At 42.2% G+C, this 25,224-nt stretch overlaps 1 protein-coding gene across 2 annotated transcripts in view; it reads left to right on the forward strand.

Annotated features, from left to right (window-relative positions):
* Positions 1-21,847, forward strand: part of LOC115205813 (interleukin-1 receptor accessory protein) — a 31,917-nt gene extending 10,070 nt beyond the window's left edge. For both annotated transcript variants that reach the window (XM_029772151.1, XM_029772153.1), the window contains exons 4-12: positions 8,231-8,519; positions 8,759-8,954; positions 10,648-10,816; positions 11,033-11,104; positions 17,616-17,742; positions 17,921-18,069; positions 20,246-20,389; positions 20,593-20,736; positions 21,194-21,847. In XM_029772151.1, coding sequence (XP_029628011.1) covers positions 8,231-8,519; positions 8,759-8,954; positions 10,648-10,816; positions 11,033-11,104; positions 17,616-17,742; positions 17,921-18,069; positions 20,246-20,389; positions 20,593-20,736; positions 21,194-21,513 — 1,610 coding nt within the window. In that variant the 3' untranslated portion in view covers positions 21,514-21,847. The remainder of the gene's footprint in view (positions 1-8,230; positions 8,520-8,758; positions 8,955-10,647; positions 10,817-11,032; positions 11,105-17,615; positions 17,743-17,920; positions 18,070-20,245; positions 20,390-20,592; positions 20,737-21,193) is intronic.
* Positions 21,848-25,224: the final 3,377 nt, after the last annotated feature.

The raw sequence follows: 25,224 nt of genomic DNA on the forward strand, positions 1-25,224 counted from the left end.
TACAGCCTCTAACCAATAGTGCAAAAAAGGTATTAGGTGAACAATAGGTAGGTAAAGAAATAAAACAACAGTAAAAAGACAGGCTATATACAGGTGGTAGGCTATAAAAGTAGCGAGGCTACATACAGACACTGGTTAGTCAGGCTGATTGAGGTAGTATGTACATGTAGATATGGTTAAAGTGACTGCATTTATGATGAACAGAGACTAGCAGTAGCGTAAAAGAGGGGTTGTTGGGTGGTGGGTGGGACACAATGCAGATAGCCCGGTTAGCCAATGTGCGGGAGCACTGGTTGGTTGGCCCAATTGAGGTACCGTAATTTCCGGACTATTAAGCGCACCTGAATATAAGCCGCACCCACTGAATTAAATTTTTTATTTATTTTGAACATAAATAAGCCGCACATGTCTAAAAGCCGCAGGTGCCTACCGGTACATTGAAACACTGGCACACAATGCAAATAGTCCGGGTAGCCATTTGAGTACCTGTTCAGGAATCTTATGGCTTGGGGGTAAAAACTGTTGAGAAGCCTAATGTTTTATACACTCAGTGTATATTATTTTGTCATTTAAGATGAAACGTTTGAATGAAGTATAGGGTTTTTATAATAAGTATTTTACATTTAACAGCCTTACAGTATTCAATGCTCCTGATAGGTCGTTATTTCATTGGGGCGGGAATAGAGAACCGAGACAACAAACGTTGCAGCTGTCAAGTTTCAAGTTTTATTTGTGGTATGTACGGGATACACATGGTATACACTACTGGTCAAAAGTTTTAGAACGCCTACTCATTCAAGGTTTTTCTTTATTTTTTACTATTTTCTACATTGTGGAATAATAGTGAAGAAATCAAAACTATGAAATAACACATGGAATCATGTATTAACCAAAAAAGTGTTTAACAAATCAAAATATATGTTATATTTGAGATTCTTCAAATAGCCACTCTTTGCCTTGATGACAGCTTTGCACACACTTGGCATTCTCTCAACCAGCTTCACCTGGAATGCTTTTCCAACAGTCTTGAAGGAGTTCCCACATATGCTGAGCACTTGTTGGCTGCTTTTCCTTCACTCCGCAGTCCGACTCGGGTTGGGGGTTGGGGGATTGTGGAGGCCAGGTCATCTGATGCAACACTCCATCACTCTCCTTCTTGATAAAATAGCCCTTACACAGCTTGGAGATGTGTTGGGTCATTGTCCTGTTGAAAAACAAATGATAGTCCGACTAAGCTCAATCGAGATGGGATGGCGTATTGCTACAGAATGCTGTGGCAGCCATGCTGGTTAAGTGTGCCTTGAATTCTAACTATATCAAAGACAGTGTCACCAGCAAAGCCCCCCTACACAATAACACCTCCTCCTCCTCCATGCTTTACAGTGGGAAATACACATGCGGAGATCATCCGTTCACCCACACCGCATCTCACAAAGACATTGTGGTTGGAACCAACAATCTCCAATTTAGACTCCAGACCAAAGGACACATTTCCACCAGTATAATGTCCATTGCTCGTGTTTCTTGGCCCAAGCAAGTCTCTTCTTCTTCTTCTTCTTATTGGTGTCCTTTAGTAGTGGTTTATTTGCAGCAATTCGACCATGAAGGCCTGATTCAGTCTCTTCTGAACAGTTGATGATGAGATGTGTCTGTTACTTGAACTCTGAAGCATTTATTTGACCGGAAATTTCTGAGGCTGGTAATTCTAATGAACTTATCCTTTGCAGCAGAGGTAACTCTGAGTCTTCCATTCCTATGGCGGTCCTCATGAGAGCCAGTTTCATCATAGCGCTTGATGGTTTTTGCGATTGCACTTGAAGAAACTTTAAAAGTTCTTGACATTTTCCGTATTGACTGACCTTTATGTCTTAAAGTAATGATGGACTGTCATTTCTCTTTGCTTATTTGAGCTGTTCTTGCCATAATATGGATTTAGTATTTTACCAAATAGGGCTATCTTCTGTATACCCCCCTACCTTGTCACAACACAACTGATTGGCTGAAACGCATTAAGAAGGAAAGAAATTCCACAAATTAACGTTTAACAAGAAATTGAAATGCATTCCAGGTGACTACCTCATGAAATTGGTTGAGAAAATGCCAAGAGTGTGCAAAGCTGTCATTATATTTACATTTTGGTCATTTAGCAGACACTCTAATACAGAGCGACTTACATTACATTTCATTTCATGCATTTATTTGTACTGGCCCCTTGTGGGAATCGAACCCACAACCCTGGTGTTGCACACACCATGCTGGTGCTGCAAACACCATGCTCTACCAACTGAGCCACAGGGAAAGCTATAAGGCAAAGGGAAAGCTATAAGGCAAAGGATGGCTATTTGAAGAATCTCAAATAGAAAATATATTTCGATTTGTTTAACACTTTTTTGTTTACTACATGACTCCATATGTGTTATTTCATAGTTTTTATGTCTTCACTATTATTCTACGATCTAGAAAATAGTAAAAAAAAATAAAGAAAAACCCTTGAATGAGTAGGTGTTTTAAAACTTTTGACCTGTAGTGTACAACGTCCAATGAAATGCTAACTTGCAGGTTCCTTCTCGACAATGCAACAACAACAAGAAATAATAAAAGATAAGAATACAAACGTAAAGTAAATAGCTCAGCAGAATAGTATAATACAGGAAGGCACAATTGATATAGTCCAATATTTACATGTGTTTTGGGGAAGGTGGGATTAGTAGGCAAGAGTTTAAATTGTGCAGTATTTAGCAATAACAGTAAGAGTCTGGTAGCAGCAGTTGTGATATGTTTCTAGCATGAATGTATGTGTTTGGGGGTGTGTGGATGTGTCTATGTCTGTATGGGTGTGTGTAGGGCTGTGGCAGTCATGAGATTTTGTCAGCCGGTGATTGTCAAGCAAATAACTGCCGGTCTCACGGTAATTGACCGTTAATTAACATAAACATGTTTAGCATCTCCTGGCTTCCACAAGCCAATGATGCAGACCTTTGGATATCTACATTTTAAAAAGTCTAATAAATCAATTTAATATAGCCTACACCATCACACTAAATCCATTATTTACTTTAGACGGGTCTAAAAAAAACGTGATATGAAGAAAATTTTGTCTATTTCAGAATAACAGAATAGCATACTCTGAGTTGTCCTTAAGTTAGGCCCTGATATGGCTGTGGGCTAAACTAGTTAATTTAGCAGACAAGATATGCTTAGAATTCCATGACATTATTTTTATTATTTCACAGTATGAAGAATACAATTGAACATAATATTTTATTAAGCTAAGGATATGCGCACATGTGGCTATTCTGTGTTAAGCGGTTAACAAAGAAACTGGTCCTCCTATATGCTTAATTTATAGTTATTTATTAAACTTCAGTTATGAAACAAACATTGAGCTATATATTTGATTTTTAATACATTCTAAGGCTGAGTGATGGACTCTAATGATGATTATTTTAAAGTGTCATGCTGCACACACTTCATCAGTCTCTCATTCACAATTTGACAAGCACTTGATAATATTCTCACCGGGCCTCGAATTTCCCAGCGGCATCCCCCTTGTGTGGCCATAATGCCCCCTTAAAAAAATCCATCCATTTTGCTGCCAAAGTGGCCGTTGTGCCGTTGGGCTGAATATAATAATTATAATTCCCTTCTTCCAGCTGCTGTGCTCCAAAGCACCTCTCACTCACATGGCTCTCTAAGATGTAGCCAATGCCCTTAGCATTTCAGCTAAGAAATAGGCTACAAGTGAATGAAGACAGACACATCAGGGAAGCAACTGTGTGCGTCCCTCTTAACGAATTCCGAGGTGCATATTGAAGATGTTAGATCTGTCCACATATAGCCTACTTTTCATCAGCCAACAAGATGACTAGGCCTAACGAACAGCAAAAGCACTAGCTTATCTAAACTCAGCAAAAAAGAAACATCCTCTCACTGTCAACTGCGTTTATTTTCAGCAAACTTAACATGTTATGTTCATACAAATATTTACACAAGATTCAACAACTGAGACATAAACTGAACAAGTTCAGACATGTGACTAACAGAAATTGAATAATGTGTCCCTGAACAAAGGGGGGGGGGTCAAAATCAAAAGTAACAGTCAGTATCTGGTGTGGCCACCAGCTGCATTAAGTACTGCAGTGCATCTCCTCCTCATGGACTAGACCAGATTTGCCAGTTCTTGCTGTGAGATGTTACCCCACTCTTCCACCAAGGCACCTGCAAGTTGCCAGACATTTCTGGGGGGAATTGGCCCTCACCCTCACCCTCCGATCCAACAGGTCCTAGACGTTCTCAATGGGATTGAGATCTGGGCTCTTCACTGGCCATGGCAAAACATTGACATTCCTGTTTTGCAGGAAATCACGCACAGTACGATTAGTATGGCTGGTGGCATTGTCATGCTGGAGGGTCATGTCAGGATGAGCCTGCAGGAAGGGTACCACATGAGGGAGGAGGATGTCTTCCCTGTAATGCACAGCGTTGAGATTGCCTGCAATGACAACAAGCTCAGTCCGATGATGCAGTGACACACCGCCCCAGACCATGACGGACCCTCCACCTCCAAGTCGAGGCCTCGGTGTAACGCTCATTCCTTCGACGATAAACGCGAATCCGACCATCACCCCTGGTAAAACCAAACCGCGACTCGTCAGTGAAGAGCACTTTTTGCCAGTCCTGTCTGGTCCAGCAATGGTGGGTTTGTGCCCATAGGCGACGTTGTTGCCGGTGATGTCTGGTGAGCACCTGCCTTACAACAGGCCTACAAGCCCTCAGTCCAGCCTCTCTCAGCCTTTTGCGGACAGTCTGAGCATTGATGGAGGGATTGTGTGTTCCTGATGTAACTCAGGCAATTGTTGTTGCCATCCTGTACCTGTCCCGCAGGTGTGATGTTCGGATGTACTGATCCTGTGCAGGTATTGTTACACGTGTTCTGCCACTGTGAGGACGATCAGCTGTCCATCCTGTCTCCCTGTAGCGCTGTCTTACGCGTCTCATAGTACGAACGTTGCAATTTATTGCCTTGGCCACATCTGCAGTCCTCATGCCTCCTTGCAGCATACCTAAGACATGTTCACACAGATGAGCAGGGACCCTGGGCATTTTTCTTTATCAGAGTCAGTAGAAATGCCTCTTTAGTGTCCTACGTTTTCATAACTGTGACCTTAATTGCCTACCGTCTGTAAGCTGTTAGTGTCTTAATGACCGTTCCACAGGTGCATGTTCATTAATTGTTTATGGTTCATTGAACAAGCATGAGAAACAGTGTTTAAACCATTTACAATGAAGATCTGTGAAGTTATTTGGAGTTTTACGAATTATCTTTGAAAGACAGGGTCCTGAAAAAGGGACGTTTCTTTTTTTGCTGAGTTGACTATCCCCCATAGTAGAAAAGTTGACCTATGCTACTGGTCAACTTGTCCTTCTGTGCAATAAAAAAAAATAGTTCCAAAATACAATCAATTAGCGGGAAAACACTGTTCTCGAAAGTGAAGACAAATGCAATTATGCATGTAATGCTTATTAAAAATGTGCATTTTTATGGTGAAAATGATCTTCCCCAATTGTGAAACTCACGTGCAGCCTATGTATGCCTTTTAGGCTCTACACCAGTTATAAAGCAGATTAATCTGCTTAATTTTCAGGAATTATTTGGCTACTTTAGTTGTGATACAAACCTTATCAAAACATATAGGCCTATGGGCTAGGCTACATGAGGTGTGTGACTATGATTTGAAAAAGTTGCAAAAAAAAGGCTTGCGCTGTTCCTTGCCTTACTGCACAAGCTGGGCATCATTCACAAGTGATAATACATAATCCACAAGTGATAGATAATATTGTCACCCATCAGACTATTCTTAATTTAATATTGTCTTCACATATACTAAGTAATATATGTGTGAAATTAGTTTTGATTTAGAATGGACCATTATCATGCACCTGTCTTGGAACAAGGGCATGGGAAAAAAGTGTCATCTATGCACTTAAATAGCAAATGGAGGACGCTTTTCCCGTGGTTCATTTTCATGCCAGCCAGGTAGGCTATACTCCTGTTGTAAAGTGAAGCAATGTGCTTAATATTCTAAGAATTGATAAATAGTAGGCCTAGCCTATAGAAAGCTGATGGGATCCTGCTCTTTCTAATAGAATCCATAAAAATTCTGTTTTCTCACACAATTGCATAGCCTATAGAAATGTTGCGCAATATGAGCTCATGGTCTCTCATGAAGTGTTTGATTAGATTTTTGATTACATTTGCATTGCTCACAGAGTGATGAGAGGGACAATAGAGTGCTGTGTACCAGGCAGTTAGCACATTTGGTAGACAACTAATAACCATCAGCAGCATCAGAGCTTGGAGAAGCCTAATTACCATGACTAAACGGTCACACGGAATTTGACTGCCATCATGACTCGTGACCACCGGTGTGGCAGTAATACGGTCAACATGTGTGTGTGTGTGTGTGTGTGTGTGTGTGTGTGTGTGTGTGTGCGTGTGTTAAGGTGCGGATTAAAGGGAAGCACAGCCGCAAGCTGCCCAGTGACATGAGCCTACCAGATGAGCTAAATAACTTCTATGCTCGCTTCGAAGGCAAGCAACACTGAAGCATGCATGACAGCATCAGCTGTTCTGGACGACTGTGTGATAACGCTCTCCATAGCTGATGTGAGTAAGACCTTTAAACAGGTCAACATTCACAAAGCCGCAGGGGCAGACAGATTACCAGGACGTGTACTCCAAGCATGTGCTGACCAACTGGCAAGTGTCTTCACTGACATTTTCAACCTGTCCCTGTGCCCATGAACATTAAGGTAACCTGCCTAAATGACTACCGACCCGTAGCACTCCTGTAGCCATGAAGTGCTTTGAAAGGCTGGTCATGGCTCACATCAACACCATTTTCCCAGAAACCCTAGACCCACTCCAATTTGCATACCACCCCAACAGATCCACAGATGATGCAATCTCTATTGCAGTTCACACTGCCCTTTCCCACCTGGACAAAAGGAACACCTATGTGAGAATGCTGGACAGAGCAATTCCTTTACCAGACTGTGATCTAACTGGTCAGGACACTCTCGATGGTGCAGCGGTAGTTTTTGGAGAGGACCTGGGGTGGCATTCTGAATTTCTTCAGCAGCCTTAGGAAGTAGAGACGCTGTTGTGCCCTCTTGACAAGAGTGGTGTTGTTGGTCCATGACAAGTCCTCGGTGATGTGGACGCCAAGGAACATAAAACTGCTGACTCTCTACTGCAGTCCATTTGATGTGGATCCTCCTCAATTAACAATTACTGGCTTAAGGGAGAGGTTGTTGTCCTGGCACCACAATACCATTTTCCTCTCTATAGGCTGACTTGTCGTTGTTGGTTATCAGGCCTACAACCGTGGTGTCGTCAGCAAACTTGATGATGGAGTTTGTGTCGTGCAAAGACACACAGTTGTGAGTGAAAAGGAAGTATAGCAGAGGGCTGAGGACACAACCTTGGGGGACCTCTGTGTTAAGTGTCAGTGTGGAGGAGGTGTTGCCAATCCTCACAGCCTGTGGTCTGCCCTTCATGATGTCAAGGATCCAGTTGCAGAGGGTGTGGTCCAGACCCAGGGCTCTGAACTTGGTGTCAAACTTGGAGGAAACAATAGTGTTGAATGCTAAACTGTAGTCAATGAAGAGCATTCTCACATAGATGTTCCTCTTGTCCAGATGTGTTACAGCCATGTGAATGTGAATATGAAAATGGCATCTTCCATGGATCTGTTGGAGCGTCTGATATCAATGTAATATCAGCTAAATCACTGGTTTATTCTTGTGGGACAAGCTTATTTTAGCTCGCAGGTGCATGCCATCTCCCGTTTAGTATTGTTTAAGAAAGTGTATGTGTGTGGGTGTCGGTGTGGTGCGTGTAGACCTCTGCAAACGGAAACTTGCAGGGGTTCTTTTAATAGTCAGATTTATACTCTCTCTGTGTGAATCTGACAGGGGAATTACCGTCAAACTGTCGTGCAGCCCAGCATAGCCCCCTACCTCCACCCATTTACAGAAACATATGATGAGGACTACAGTAGTAGAGGCCCCCCAATATCAGCAGAGTGCCCCACATCTCACTCTTTCTCCCTATCCCACTTCTCCAAGCCCAATGTTCCTAAATACAACATGTGAAGTGAGGTGCAATGTAAGCAAGAGAGAGAGGTGTGTTTTTGTCTGTCTAGAGTAATCCCTCTATCCCTCTCAGTGATCCAGTGCCACGACTGGGGCGAGTCAGGCGATGGAGCCGTGAGGGTGATGGAGGGGGAGGCATGCTGGCTTCTGTGCCCTCTCTTCTCCCACCCCACTGTCTACAACTACAGCTCGGTCCAGGCAGCAGGCCTCAACCTGGTGTGGTACCACGTGGCTGCAGGTCAGGACCTGGAACAGCCCATCGACTTCCACCACCCCGACCAGAGGCTCAGCAAGGAGAGGGAGAAGCTCTGGCTGCAGCCCACCACCATGCAGGACGCGGGCCAGTACATCTGCATGCTGAGGTAGGATGGAGACTGGGCTCGGTAGTGCCAAGAAAACCTGTCTATGAGCAGATGTTTGTATAAAAAATGTGTCATTCTTTTAATCTTTTGAACCCATCATCATTATCTGTCAGACGGTCAGAAGGTGCGTCATATCCTGAGCCAAAACCTCCTGACCTACAATATATTTTTTTACATTTTTTATGACAAAGTCAAAGTTTGTCTGATTTTAACATGGTGTGTGTACTTTCCCCTCTCAGAAACAGGACATCGTGTGCCAAGATTGCCGTGCGTCTGGAGGTGTTGCCAAGTGGCCAGGACCCTAACTGTGAGGTGAAGGCTGCTGTACCTCCCACCCCAGTCATCGCGCCCATACAGGAGGGCAGGACCCTAACCTGCCCTGACCTGGAGGACATCAAGCTGCCTAACACTAGCCACTCTGTCACCTGGTACCATGTAAGGTGACCCTCGGTCTGTCTGTGTACAATTAATTTAATTTACCATATAGGAGAATGGCTAGTACTGTCACTTGGACGCTGTACATAATACAAATAGCAGCTAAGAAAGTGTATTACTTGATACAATTAAAAAAATAGGTTCCTTATTAAAAAGCATTGTTGTCAGATTGTATACTAGGTTATAAACATGTTTATAAACATGTTTTTGGTTATAATTTGGGCCAGGCACCACAATTCCATCTACCTATCAGTTTTGAGAGTTGTTAGTATTTTGGTCTATTAATATTAGTATTTTCAAAACGTTTACATAAAAATCTCAATCTTGATGGAATTGTATATATTTTTTGTTTATCATACTAGTGTCAACGAAATGTCATGATTTTTAACGACTTTAAAATGGACATGTATACAAAATTTCAAAGCTCACTATTTTGAATTACACATAATTTAAAAGCCAATTTCATAGAGAATGTAACAAACTGGACTATATGTAGTAGCTTCCTTTGAAGAGATGTTTGGGTCTAAGTAGGTGTTTGCTGTTTGGCAGTCTAAATTGTGGGATATGCAAATATGCGCGTATTTGTATTTATTATGGATCCCCATTACCTGCTGCCAAGGCAGCAGCAACTCTTCCTGGGGTCCAGCAAAATTAAGGCAGTTATAGAATTTTAAAAACATTACAATACACCTGAAAATCAGCACTGTAACAGATTGCTGTATTTTTCTTTTTACAGTAAATCATACAGTAATGTGCTGCTATACCAGTTTACAATATGTTACTGTAGGCATTCTGGTCTAGCAAATTACTGCATTTGTTAGCTGAACATTTGTTGTTCATTTTACAGCTAAGATACCGAATAGTAAATTACCATTTCAAGACTGATTTATAAAGTTTGACTGGTTTCATCACTGATTACAAAATTTGAGGACTCTCCAATGTTTTGGCCACAGTTTTTTGTTAAGTTTAAAACCTTCTAAGTAAAATAAACCTTTTAAGTTTTGAATTTTCTGAACATATCTTATGTTTTGGCCATCACAGTTGTATTAAATCCATCTAGAATGCGGTTTCAACCAATCATCATCCAGGATTAGACCCACTCGTTGTATAAACAATTGTATTGTCTTTGTTTTATGTTGATTGTCAATTTGTACCCAGTGTAGAAACACATGACGGAATTTTCTGTAGAGTAATCAACTATAAAAAAGTTGACAATAAAATTACTGTAAAAGTGGAACACAACACGTTACAATACGACAGGATGCCAGTCTATCGCAGGGACTTACTCCCAACCCATCTCCTTAATGCTGAGTTCCAAGCAGGATGGAAACTCTAACCACAAGGGCAAGGAGTTGGTCTCGCTAATGGGTCTAACAAATATAACCTCTAACAAAGCATGGCAGGACATACACTACATGACCAAATGGTCAATGGACCTCTTTGGTTCCTCTCTTCTACTAAGGATGATCTACTTCAGTGGAGGCGGCTGAGGGGAGGACGCCTCATAATAATGGCCAGAACAGAGCACATGGAATGGCATAAACACATGGAAACCATGTGTTTGATACCATTTCACTAATTCCACTCCTGCCACTACCACGAGCCCGTCATCCCCAATTAAGGTGCCACCAACCTCCTGTGATCTACTGTGCTCTACCCCCCCCCCTCCCCCTCCTGTGTTGACCTTGAGCAGGAGTGCAATGCCTTCGGGAACTTCAACATCGATCGTGTGTTCAAAGGAGACAAGCTGGTCATCCATGTAATGTTGGAGCACTACCAAGGACTGTACCACTGTGTGGTCACTTATGAGACTAAAGGAAGAGCCATCAAATTCACCAGAGTGGTCAATGTAACCGCAGTGTGTAAGGCCTTTTTCACAACTATCTGAATGTTTTGTAACTATGAACGTTGCACTGTACATCCTTTTGTTAATGTTTGAGACCATGAAAGCAATTCAGTGATATGTTTTTGAATATTTCCTATAGTTAAGGTTTTATGGATAAATATCTGATATTGCAATATGATAATGTCAAACTTTCAATAAGTTGAGCGTAATTTCTGCTTTGTGTTTCTCTCAGCTTCCAGTGGTTTACCCAAACAGCCAAATATACTCAACCCTGCCAAGGAGCAACTCTATCCTGTCAAACAAGGTAGGTAAAGAGAGATTATTAGATACATCAGCATATCAATATATTGATCAAGATATACACAGAATGTACAAAAACACCGCTCTTTCCATGACATAGACTGAGCAGGTGAATCCAGTTGAAGGCTATGATGCCTTATCGATGTCACTTCAATCAGTGTAGATGAAGGGGAGGAGACAGGTTAAAGAAAGATGTTTAATCATTGAGACAATTGGATTGTGTATGTGTGCCATTCAGAGGGTGAATGAGCAAGACAAAAGATTTAAGTGCCTTTGAATGCGGTATGGTACTAGGTGCCAGGCGCACCGGTTTGTGTCAAGAACTGCAATACTGCCGGGTTTTTCACTCTCAACGGTTTCCCGTGTGTATCAATAATGGCCCAACACCCAAAGGACATCCAGACAACTTGACACAGAAAGAGATAAAAGGAGAATTGACAGCAGTACGATGACAAAGCATGTGTGAGAGAAATGGTGTACAAGCTAAAGATGTAGAAATATATATATATATTACTATTGGTTTATGCAGACCAGTTAGCAACATGCCAATTAGGCATCAATATATATACAGTTGAAGTCGGAAGTATACATACACTTAGGTTGGTGTCATTAAAACTCATTTTTAAACCACTCCACAAATATCTCGTTAACAAACTATAGTTTTGACAAGTCGGTTAGGACATGTACTTTGTGCATGACACAAGTAATTTTTCCAACAATTGTTGACAGACAGATTATTTCACTTATAATTCACTGTATCACAATTCCAGTGGGTCAGAAGTTTACATTCAGTAAGTTGACTGTGCCTTTAAACAGCTTGGAAAATTCCAAATGATGTCATGGCTTTAGAAGCTTCTGATAGGCTAACTGACATAATTTGAGTCAATTGGAGGTGTACCTGTGGATGTATTTCAAGGCCTACATTCAAAATCAGTGCCTCTTTGCTTGACATCATGAGAAAATCAAAAGAAATCAGCCAACACCTCTGAAAAAAAATTGAACACCACAAGTCTGGTTCATCCTTGGGAACAATTTCCAAATGCCTGAAGGTACCACGTTCATCTGTACAAACAATAGTACGCAAGTATTAACACCATGAGACCACGCAGCCGTCATACCACTCAGGAAGGAGACGCATTCTGTCTCCTAGAGATGAACGTACTTTGGTGCGAAAAGTGCAAATCAGTCCCAGAACAACAGCAAAGGACCTTGTTTAAGATGCTGGAGGAAACAGGTACAAAAGTATCTCTCTCCACAGTAAAATGAGTCCTATATCGACATAACCTGAAAGGCCGCTCAGCAAGAAAGAAGCCACTGCTCCAAAACCGCCATATAAAAGCCAGACTACGGTTTGCAACTGCACATGGGGACAAAGATCGTACTTTTTGGAGAAATGTCCTCTGGTCTGATGAAACAAAAATAGAACTGTTTGGCCATAATGACCATCGTTATGTTTGGAGGATAAAGGGGGAGGCTTGCAAGCCGAAGAACACCATCCCAACTGTGAAGCACGAGGGTGGCAGCATCATGTTGTGGGAGTGCTTTGCTGCAGGAGGGACTGGTGCACTTCACAAAATAGATAGCATCATGAGGCAGGAAAACTATGTGGATATATTGAAGCAACATCTCAAGACATCAGTCAGGAAGTTAAAGCTTGGTTACATATGGGTCTTCCAAATGAACAATGACCCCAAGCATACTTCCAAAGTTGTGACAAAATGGCTTAAGGACAAGAAAGTCAAGGTATTCCGACTTCAACTGTGTGTGTGTGTGTGTGTGCGTGTGTGTGTGTGTGTGTGTGTGTGTGTGTGTGTGTATGTGTATGTATATACACACACACACACACACACACACAGTGGGGGGAAAAAAGTATTTGATCCCCTGCTGATTTTGTACGTTTGCCCACTGACGACAGAAATGATCAGTCTATCATTTTAATGGTAAGTTTATTTGAACAGTGAGAGACAGAATAACAACAAAAATATAGAGAAAAACGCATGTCAAAAATGCTATATTGATTTGCATTTTAATGAGGGAAATAAGTATTTGACCCCCTCTCAATCAGAAAGATTTCTGGCTCCCAGGTCAGGTGTCTTTTATACAGGTAACGAGCTGAGATTAGGAGCACACTCTTAAAGGGAGTGCTCCTAACCGCAGCTTGTTACCTGTATAAAAGACACCTGTCCACAGAAGCAATCAATCACTTTGATTCCAAACTCTCCACCATGGCCAAGACCAAAGAGCTCTCCAAGGATGTCAGGGACAAGATTGTAGACCGACACAAGGCTGGAATGGGCTACAAGACCATCGCCAAGCAGCTTGGTGAGAAGGCGACAACATTTGGTGCGATTATTCGCAAATGGAAGAAACACAAAAGAACTGTCAATATCCCTTGGCCTGGGGCTCCCTGCAAGATCTCACCTCGTGGAGTTGGAATGAGCATAAGAACGGTGAGGAACCAGCCCAGAACTACACGGGAGGATCTTGTCAATGATCTCAAGGCAGCTGGGACCATAATCACCAAGAAAACAATTGGTAACACACTACGCCGTGAAGCACTGAAATCCTGCAGCGCCCGCAAGGTCCCCCTGCTCAAGAATACATATACATGCTCGTCTGAAGTTTGCCAATGAACATCTGAATGATTCGGAGGACAACTGGTGAAAGTGTTGTGGTCAGATGAGACCAAAATGGAGCTCTTTGGCATCAACTCAACTCGCTATGTTTGGAGGAGGAGGAATGCTGCCTATGATCCCAAGAACACCATCTCCACCGTCAAACATGGAGGTGGAAACATTTTGCTTTGGAGGTGTTTTTCTGCTAGGGGGACAGGACAACTTCACCGCATCATTTGATGGTGCCATGTACTGTCAAATCTTGGGTGTGAACCTCCTTCCCTCAGCCAGGGCATTGAAAATGGGTCGTGGATGGGTATTCCAGCATGACAATGACCCAAAACACACGGCCAAGGCAACAAAGGAGTGGCTCAAGAAGAAGCACATTAAGGTCCTGAAGTGGCCTAGCCAGTCTCCAGACCTTAATCCCATAGAAAATCTGTGGAGGGAGCTGAAGGTTCGAGTTGCCAAACGTCAGCCTCGAAACCTTAATGACTTGGAGAAGATCTGCAAAGAGGAGTGGGACAAAATCCCTCCTGAGATGTGTGCAAACCTGGTGGCCAACTACAAGAAACGTCTGACCTCTGTGATTGCCAACAAGGGTTTTGCCACCAAGTACTAAGTCATGTTTTGCAGAGGGGTCAAATACTTATTTCCCTCATTTAAAATGCAAATCAATTTATAACATTTTTGACATGTGTTTTTCTGGATTTTTTTGTTGTTATTCTGTCTCTCACTGTTCATATAAACCTACCATTAAAATTATAGACTGATCATTTCTTTGTAAGTGGGCAAACGTACAAAATCAGCAGTGGATCAAATACTTTTTTCCCCCCACTGTGTGTGTGTGTGTGTGTGTGTGTGTGTGTGTGTGTGTGTGTATATGTGTAATATAAACCTACCATTAAAATTATAGACTGATCATTTCTTTGTAAGTGGGCAAACGTACAAAATCAGCAGGGGATCAAATACTTTTTTCCCCCCACTGTGTGTGTGTGTATATGTGTAATATAAACCTACCATTAAAATTATAGACTGATAATTTCTTTGTAAGTGGGCAAACGTACAAAATCAGCAGGGGATCAAATACTTTTTTCCCCCCACTGTGTGTGTGTGTGTGTGTGTGTGTGTGTGTGTGTGTGTGTGTATGTATGTATGTATGTATGTATGTATGTATGTATGTATGTATGTATGTATGTATGTATGTGTGTGTATATATATATATATATATATATCACACACACACACTAACGTTCAAAAGTTTGGGGCCACTTAGAAATGTCCTTGTTTTTGAAAGAAAAGCAAATTTAAAATGACATCAAATTGATCAGAAATAGTGTAGACATTGTTAATCTTGTAAATGACTATTGTAGGTGGAAAGAGCAGATTTTTTGTAAGTGAATATCTACATTGGCGTACAGAGGCCCGTTATCTTCAACCATCGCTCCTGTGTTCCAATGGTACGTTGTGTTAGCTAATCCAAGTTTTTCATAATAAAAGGCTAATTGATCATTGGAAAACCCTTTTGCAATTATGTTAGCACAGCTTAAAACTGTTGTGCTGATTAAAGAAGCAATATAACTGGCCTTCTTTAGACTAGTTGAGTATCTGGAGCATCAGCATTTGTGGGTTCGATTACAGGCTCAAAATGGCCAGAAACAAAGACCTTTCTTCCGAAACTCGTCAGTCTATTCTTGTTCTGAGAAATGAAGGCTATGCCATGCGAGAAATTGCCAAGAAACTGAAGATCTCATACAACGCTGTGTACTACTCCCTACTTCACAGAACAGCGCAAACTGGCTCTAACCAGAATAGAAAGAGGAGTGGGAGGCCCCGGTGCACAACTGAGCAAGAGGACAAGTACATTAGTGTCTAGTTTGAGAAACAGACGCCTCGCAAGTCCTCAACTGGCAGCTTCATTCAATTCTACCTGCAAAACACCAGTCTCAACGTCAACAGTGAAGAGGCGACTCCGGGATGCCGGCCTTCTCGGCAGAGTTGCAAAGATGAAGCCATATCTCAGACTGGCCAATAAAAAGAAAATATTAAGATGGGCAAAAGAACAGACACTGGACAGAGGAACTCTGCCTATAAGGCCAGCATCCCGGAGTCGCCGCTTCACTGTCGACGTTGAGACGTGTTTTCCAGCTACAATAGTCATTTACAACATTAACAATGTCTACACTGTATTTCTGATCAATTTGATGTTATTTTAATGGACAAAAAATTTGCTTTTCTTTAAAAAACAAGGACATTTCTAAGTGACCCCAAACTTTTGAACGTGTGTGTGTGTGTGTGTGTGTGTGCGCACACACACGACAGACTGACCAGGTGAATCCAGGTGACGGCTATGATCCCTTATCAGTGTCAGTTGCGAGAATCCACTTCAATCAGTGTAGATGGGGAGGAGACAGGTTAAAGAAAGATTTTTAAGCCTTGAAAAAATTGGATTGTGTATGTGTGCCATTCAGAGGGTAAATGGGCAAGGCAAAAGATTTAAGTCCCTTTGAACGGGGTAAGGTGCCAGGTGCACCGGTTTGTGTCAAGAACTGCAATGCTGTGCAGTTTTTCACGCTCAACAGTCCACCACCCAAAGGACATCCAGCCCACTTGACACAACTGTAGGAAGCATTGGAGTCAACATGGGCCAGCATCCCTGTGGAACGCTTTCAACACCTTGTCGAGTCAATGCCCTGACAAATTTAGGCTGTTCTGAGGGCAAAAGGGGGTTCTTCTCAATATTAGGAAGGTGCTCCTAATGATTTGTACACTCAGTGCATATTATGATAAATCAAGTTAAACTTATTCAACTCAGATTCAAACCTTTCCCCATAACAAGTCATACAATTCAGTTGAAGATCAGACCATCACTTCTCACTTTTCACTGTTGTGATCATCGAATTAGAATTAATACTAAGCATATGGTTGTGACAGAGTTGTCTCAATAAATAGAAAAAATAAATAATACTCAACATTGACACATGGAATCATCAACATCAGAGTTTTGGCTATCCCTTTATAATTTTATTCAAATGTTTAATGTGACAACGTTGTAGTCATGGCTGAAGTGGTGATATTGTCATGGTGACAATATCTAGTACAGTAGACATTGTTCCCATGGTAATGCAGCAGTATTGATAGCCTTGGTGACTGTTGCAGGGTCAGAGGTGAATCTCACGTTGAGGCCTCTCCATCTCCAACATTTTAATAACTGACTTGAGATCAGTTTTAGAACTTAGAAGTTACTATAACTAAGTTTGATAAACTTATCTTATGTGTTGGCTGTCACTAATTTGAAAGTTGAGATGGGCAATGATTATTAAGTGCGTTTGGGGAGATACATATGTGATAACAGAAAGCCGGATACTTTGATTTGTTTTCTAACAGCAAGGCTCAACTTAACAACTCAACATGCACTGTAAACGTTTGACAAAATATTACACTGCATTGTGTGAAAATTGTCATATGTGAGGAAAGAATATCTGTATTTCAGATGTTAGAATAATATCACCACATAAAATACAGTACATTTCCAACCTATTGACCAATTGTGGGTGCATGGTATTGTGACTTCTGGGCCTCATTTAACATATTTCCCAGTGTGCTTTGTTGTAGGTTATATTTGTTGCACCAGTTAGTGTAGAGTGTTGTACCAGTTTAGCTGTTCTTTGGTTGTGCCAATAATAATATTTCCCATCACAGGGTGCAGACTAAAGTGACAGTTCCACATTCATTTGGTTACTGGCAATCGAGTACAATCAATACCATTTCACAGAATGTTACTTGCATTTTTTTGTGAGTTGATGAGATTGGGTGATATTGTCATGGTGACACAGTAGCACAGTAGACATTGTTCCCATGGTAATGCAGCAGAATTGATTGCCGTGGTGACTGTTGCAGGGTCAGAGGTGACTCTCATATGCAGGGTGTCATTGCCCTACCTGGAAGGACCCAGGGAGACCTGGTGGACCATCGATGGGAAGACTGTAGATCAGCTAGCTGATCCCCGCATCTCATTCACTTCTAGGTAAGTCTCATCCTCTTCTGTCTTTTCTTGTCTCTTCTGTTACTTTATCTTCTCATTTCTATTCTTCTCTATTCTTTTATACAGTTATTTTGTTTGTTTCTATCCTCTCATTCTTCTGTTACCCCTGTCCAATTTTTTCCTTCCCTTCATCTCCTCCCCTCATCTCTCTATCCTACAGGGTGGTGTTGAATTATTTTGGGGACTGGACAGTTGAGAATGTGCTCCGCATCCAGGACTTCAGCTCAGAGGACCTGACCAAAGAATACAACTGCTCCGGACGCAACGGCCGAGATGTAGCCACCCGCAGGGCAGTGCTTGAAGAGGAGGGTGAGGAATGATTTAAAACACCACAGAGCATAGCATGACACAATATGACATTTGTTGATCATTTGTGTGGAAATGTGCTGAATATTGTATTAGTCACTATGAGAAAGTGGTGTGTAGCTAGTGCTCTGTGGGTGATCTTGTGGACTGTTGTGTGATCTGTGAGGACATTTTCTGTTAAACCTTACTAATGCTTTTGTACTAAAATAGCCGTCTTTAAGCCTAGGCATTGGGCTTGAGATAGTTTCTTTAACAAACTCGTATAGGTAGAAAAGTGTGTGTGTGCCTTAATAGAGGCCTGGTCTATCAGTTCTGTGTGTGTAGAATGACCCCATGATGTCTGGGCACTCGGCCAAGACTTAAGAGGAACCAGTCAGTTTCTGTCAAGTTAACTGGAGACAGAGTAAAGGTTTTATCCTGCACACCAATGATATATCTATTGTTTTGTTTGGAGCCTGTTTCTGGGCGAAAGATTCAAGTTTTGTGTGCGTGTGACCAGTACGACCATACGTCATCTGGGCCGATAGTCAAAGACTCTTGCCCAACTTGGGGGAACCGTTGAGCTATTGTTCGAGGAAGTATGTCTGGAGTTGCGACAGACTGAGGCAACCTTTTCACCCAGTTGTCTCCCCTCACACACACATACATAGGGCCACGTGTTTTGCAGATGCTTGCATGGGGTAGTTTGACTATATAAATGCTCTTGTACTTTTTGTACAGGGGGCTCTCACTCCATTTCACCTGCATGGGTGGTGCGACCAGCCTCCTTATTATAATACGTTTTTAACAAAAGTAATACGTTGATTGATTATTGGCTTTGCCTCTCCTCATTATTTGAATTTCCACCACCGATCGTTTCCATGATAGAATTTAAAAATAACTTCATCTCTGCAGAGGGTAAGTAGCAGAGGTTTGGACTGTTTAGTGTAACATTCTTTAAAAAATCAATATTCTTATCTTGTTTTTTAACTAGTTTGCCTTTTTATTCTGTTTTAATGCTTTTACATTTGATAAATTCTCTTTCTTTCCTTTATTAGTATTATTTTTATACCATTGTTTTATATCTTGCTCTGTTTTTTGTTTTATTTTTTACATGCTACATGCTTTAGTGTACGACTATGTTTTATTATTTCAAGCAATAACTTGTGAAGCACATTGGGCTGCAATGACTCGTGTGAAAGGTGCTTAACTCCTTAGCACCGGTGCATCAATCTAAGTTACATAATAAAACAATTCCCAGTAAAATCCGTCAGTTTAAGCTACAGATATCTGGAGTTGGTAGTCGGCATCGTCTATTTGCCAACTTCTGTTTGGTAGTGTCCGAACCGTTTGGGCTACAAATGAATGGGACTGCACTGTGGAAAGCTGAGATTGTGTCATGGGACTCGTCTGAAGGTAACCAGTACCTGTAAAAACAAAAATATGGAATTATGAAGGTAGTTTTGTGCCTACTCAAAAAAGGGGTTAAATATGTATAAAAACAAATATAGAATTAAAACAAACAAGCTAAATGATCCATAGTATGACCATCTTAAAACAATTCCATATGTCAGCATAGCACCCCCCCTTTCCCCCAACATCTTAGGCTCTAAAGAATGAACAAAGTACAGTATATTATCATTATCAATAGTATTTCCAGTGAGTGCAGGTCACACCAATCCTGTAGCCTAGAAGAGTTGGCTATATCACACAGGCCTTTCCCATTTTTTTTGGGGGGGGGGGGATAAGCAGGCGTAACAGTGAGGGAGAGCAGGATGAGACATACAGGTAGGAGGGTTTGGATTTGATTTAAGGCTACCACAGACTGAGGGCAACATTTTCATAGTGCAAAATAATTGTGCAAAGTGCTAAAATTACAATAAACCTCATTGTAATCAGTGTGATTACATTTTTTACTTTTTCTTCAACAATGTGCTTTATAAAGAGGAGACTATAGATGTATTGCTCAGTTTACAAAATTCTTGTTAAATCACACTGTGACATTGGCCTCAATGGGAATCACCTGCCTAAATATACAGTAGGTTAAATAACATTTTTGGTTTATGCTATTTTTCACACTTTGCACAATTCTTTTGCACTGTGAAAATGTCGCCTTGAATATTGGTAGAGTATATGCTGCAGGTGATGGTGTTACCAACTAGGCCAGCCCGAGGCACCCAATTCTCTAATGAATTTTCAGTGTACCTGCCATCCGTGGAGCTGGGCTGTGGCCTGGGCGTGACTCTGTTCCTGATGCTGGTGCTGTTCGTGGTCTACCACATCTTCTGGCTGGAGCTGCTGCTGCTCTATCGCTCCTGGTTTGGAACCGACGAACGCTGTACAGGTGGGACACCTACTGTACAGACAGACCTTGCTAAGAATAACCAACTTGGGCCATTTGTTTTTCCTGACCACTTGACCTAGCTCCAACGTATTAAACCTGATCTGGAAAAACTAATGTGGTCAGGAAACTCCTGACGCTAATAATGACATCTCTGAAATACATTTTTTTCTTCTTACTGTGTTTCTGCTTCCTCCCTCATTCAGACGACAAGGAGTATGACATCTACATCTCGTACGCGAGGAATAGCGAGGAGGAGCAATTTGTCCTCTTGACACTCCGCAGGGTCCTGGAGAATGAGCTGGGCTATACCGTCTGCATCTTTGACAGGGACAGCCTTCCTGGAGGGAGTGAGTATGGTCTATCTTCAGGCACTGATATCAGTATGGAACAGTCCAACAGCAGGATGAGGAGTGTATGAGAGAAAGGGGAACAGTGTGTAAGAATGAACCAGTGGGTAGAAATGTGTAGGAATTGTGAGGGAGATGATTACAGACCAGAGATTTTCCTGACCAGGAAAAACTCTAATAGCCTACAACCAGGGCCTGGTGTTTTCCCTGGTCATGTCACATGGTCAGCAAACCTCCCCTGGCCCTAACAATGACACATGCTATTACCATTAGAATATTTGGAGGATTGGCCTGAATGACGGCGCTGTGCTGAATCACTGATCTACAAATCATCTTGCATCCCAAATGACTCCTCATTATGTGATCAAGATTAGTGAATCTGCATAGCGCCTTGCTCAGTCTGACCCCCTCGGAAGCGCTGTGTTACTGAGTGAGAATGGTGTGATCCCCTTCCCAGCCATCACTGACGAGACGTTGACCTTTGTGGGCCGCAGTCGCCGCGTCCTGGTGGTGCTCAGCCCAGGATACGGCCTCCAGGGGACCCAGGCCCTGCTGGAGCTCAAGGCAGGGCTAGACAGCATGGCATGGGGTGGACATCTGCGGGTCATCCTGGTCCAGTATAAGCCCTTGAGGCGGGGTGGCTGGGTGCGCGAGCTGAGGCGAGCGAGAGTAGCCCTGGCATTGGTCCGATGGCAAGGGGACAAATCCAGCGATCTGTCCTCTAGGTTCTGGAAGCGACTCCGGGTGGAGCTACCTGTCAGAAGGATTAAAGACTAGCTACAGAGCCAAGATAGTAACGTTTTACCACTGCAGAATATAGCTATAGACACACAGCGAGCATAATAACATGGTGGAAGACACAACTCGCACTTAGAATACAGAATGGCATAGCATATATGTGACGCACGCATGCCCACCCACATACACACACACACACCATTGATCCATTATTACACTGTCGTCTTGTTTCCTTTTTGTGAATGAGAAACCATTCATCCATTTGTTTTGCATTCTGTTAAATGCTCTTTTGAAAGGGTCTCACATTGTCTCATTTTGTATACTTTCATATGTAAATGTTTATCTGAATAAATGCATTTTTTTCATATCTCAGTATTCATTTCATCCATGTCATTTAATTTCATCACATTTTCATTAATGTTTGTCATATTATGCATAATCTTTCACATGACTGTGTTTGGAGTTGCTGGTTGAAATATATTTCTGGAAGGTGATATCTATGATGGCTATGAGTATGTGAATTTGTCATTGTTTTTGATCATGGAAAATATACAGGCTGAAATTCAGTCGAACATGCCATAGCAATGACAAATTAGTGTGATTAATGTGCACAGTTTTGAGGGGAGTCCACTTGTTAGTGATTAGTACGTTTTCACACTACGTTCCTTTATAGTACATCAAAACTATTCTGTAATTTTATTTGACCGTTGGAAAAAATCTGGCTTTGCAGAATATCAAATCAGCTCTGAATTTTATTTGTCACATGCGCCAAACAACTGGTGTAGACCTTACAGTGAAATGCTTACTTACAAGCCCCTAACCAACAATGCAGTTTAAAAAATACAAATAAGAATAAGAAATAATAGTAATAAGTAGTTATAGAGCAGCAGTAAAATAATAATAGCGAGACTATATACAGTGGGTACTGGTACAGAGTCAATGTGCGGGGGCACCGGTTAGTCGATGTAATTGAGGTAATAAGTATATGTAGGTAGAGTTATTAAAGTGACTATGCATAGATAATAACAGAGTAGCAGTGTGTAAAAAGGGGGGGGGGCAATGCAAATAGTCTGGGTAGACATTTGATTAGATGTTCAGGAGTCTTATTGCTTGGGGGTAGAAGTTGTTTAGAAGTCTCTTGGACCTAGACTTGCCGTGCGGAAGCAGAGAGAATGGTCTATGACTAGGGTGGCTGGAGTCTTTGACGATTTTCAGGGCCTTCTGACACTGCCTGGTATAGAGGTCCTGGATGGCAGGAAGTGATGTACTGGGCCGTACGCACTATCCTCTGTAGTGCCTTTTATTTATTTATTTTTTATTTCACCTTTATTTAACCAGGTAGGCAAGTTGAGAACAAGTTCTCATTAACAATTGTGATCTGGCCAAGATAAAGCAAAGCAGTTTGACACATACAACAACACAGAGTTACACATGGAGTAAAACAAACATAGTCAATAATATAGTAGAAAAATAAGTCTATATACAAAGTGAGCAAATGAGGTGAGATAAGGGAGGTAAAGGCAAAAAAGGCCATGGTGGCGAGGTAAATACAGTAAAGCAAGTAAAACACTGGAATGGTAGATTTGCAGTGGAATAAAGTGTAAAGTAGAAATAGAAGTAATGGGGTGCAAAGCAGCAAAATAAATAAATACAGTAGGGGAAGAGGTAGCTGTTTGGTCTAAATTATAGATGGGCTATGTACAGGTGCAGTAATCTGTGAGCTGGTCTGACAGCTGGTGCTTAAAGCTAGTGAGGGAGATAAGTGTTTCCAGTTTTAGAGATTGTTGTAGTTCATTCCAGTCATTGGCAGCAGAGAACTGGAAGGAGAGGCGGCCGAAGGAGGAATTGGCTTTGGGGGTGACCAGGGACATATACCTGCTGGAGCACGTGCTACAGGTGGGTGTTGCTATGGTGACCAGCGAGCTGAGATAAGGGGACCTTTACCTAGCAGGGTCTTGTAGATGACCTGGAGCCAGTGGGTTTGGCGACGAGTATGAAGCGAGGGCCAGCCAACGAGAGCGTACAGGTCGCAGTGGTGGGTAGTATATGGGGCTTTGGTGACAAAACGGATGGCACTGCATCCAATTTATTGATTAGGTTATTGGAGGATATTTTGTAAATGACATCGCCGAAGTCAAGGATCGGTAGGATGGTCAGTTTTACGAGGGTATGTTTGGCAGCATGAGTGAAAGATGCTTTGTTGCGAAATAGGAAGCCAATTCTAGATTTAGCTTTGGATTGGAGATGTTTGATGTGAGTCTGGAAGGAGAGTTTACAGTCTAACCAGACACCTAGGTATTTGTAGTTCACATATTCTAAGTCAGAACCGTCCAGAGTAGTGATGCTGGATGGGCGGGCAGGTGTGGGTAGCGATCGGTTGAAGAGCGTGCATTTAGTTTTGCTTGCATTTAAGAGCAGTTGGAGGCCACGGAAGGAGAGTTGTATGGCATTGATGCCCGTCTGGAGGTTAGTTAACACAGTGTCCAAAGAAGGGCCAGAAGTATACAGAATGGTGTCGTCTGCGTAGAGGTGGATCAGAGAGTCACCAGCAGCAAGAGCAACAACATTGATGTATACAGAGAAAAGAGTCGGCCCGAGGATGGAACCCTGTGGCACCCCATAGAGACTGCCAGAGGTCCGGACAACAGGCCCTCCAATTTGACACACTGAACTCTGTCTGAGACGTAGTTGTTGAACAGGCGAGGCAGTCATTAGAGAAACCAAGGCTGTTGAGTCTGCCGATAAGAATGTGGTGATTGACAGAGTCGATAGCGTTGGCCAGGTCGATGAATACAACTGCACAGTAATGTCTCTTATCAATGGTGGTTATGATATCGTTTAGGACCGTGAGCGTGGCTGAGGTGCACCCATGACCAGCTCGGAAACCAGATTGCATTGCGGAGAAGGAACGGTGGGATTCGAAATGGTCAGTGATCTGTTAACTTTGATTTCGAAGACCATAGAAAGGCAGGGTAGGATAGATATAGGTCTGTAGCAGTTTGGGTCTAGAGTGTCTCTGCCTTTGAAGAGGGGGATCTCAGACAATACGAAAGGGAGTTTGAACAGGCTAGTAATTGGGGTTGCAGAAATTTCAGGGGATACTTTTAGAAACAGAGGGTCCAGATTGTCTAGCTTGGCTGATTTGTAGGGGTCCAGATTTTGCAGCTCTTTCAGAACATCAGCTATCTGGATTTGGGAGAAGGAGAAATGGGGGAGGCTTGGGCAAGTTGCTGTGGGGGGCGCAGGGCTGTTGACCGGGGTACGGGTAGCCAGGTGGAAAGCATGGCCAGCCGTAGAAAATTGCTTATTGAAATTCTCAATTATTACGGATTTATCGGTGGTGACAGTGTTTCCTAGCCTCAGTGCAGTGGGCAGCTGGGAGGAGGTGCTCTTATTCTCCATGGACTTTAGTGTCCCAGAACTTTTAGGAGTTTGTGCTACAGGATGCACATTTCTGTTTGAAAAAGCTAGCCTTTGGTTTCCTAACTGCCTGTGTATATTGGTTCCTAACTTCCCTGAAAGTTGCATATCACGGAGGCTATTCGATGCTAATGCAGTACGCCACAGGATGTTTTTGTGCTGGTCAAGTGCAGTCAGGTCTGGAGTGATCCAAGGGCTATATCTGTTCCTGGTTCAACATTTTTTGAATGGGGCATGCTTATTTAAGATGGTGAGGAAAGCACTTTTAAAGAATAGCCAGGCATCCTCTACTAACGGGATGAGGTCATTATTCTTCCAGGATACCCTTAC

The sequence above is a fragment of the Salmo trutta genome, chromosome 13 (genome assembly GCF_901001165.1).
Source record: "Salmo trutta chromosome 13, fSalTru1.1, whole genome shotgun sequence".
NCBI classification, from domain to species: domain Eukaryota; kingdom Metazoa; phylum Chordata; class Actinopteri; order Salmoniformes; family Salmonidae; genus Salmo; species Salmo trutta.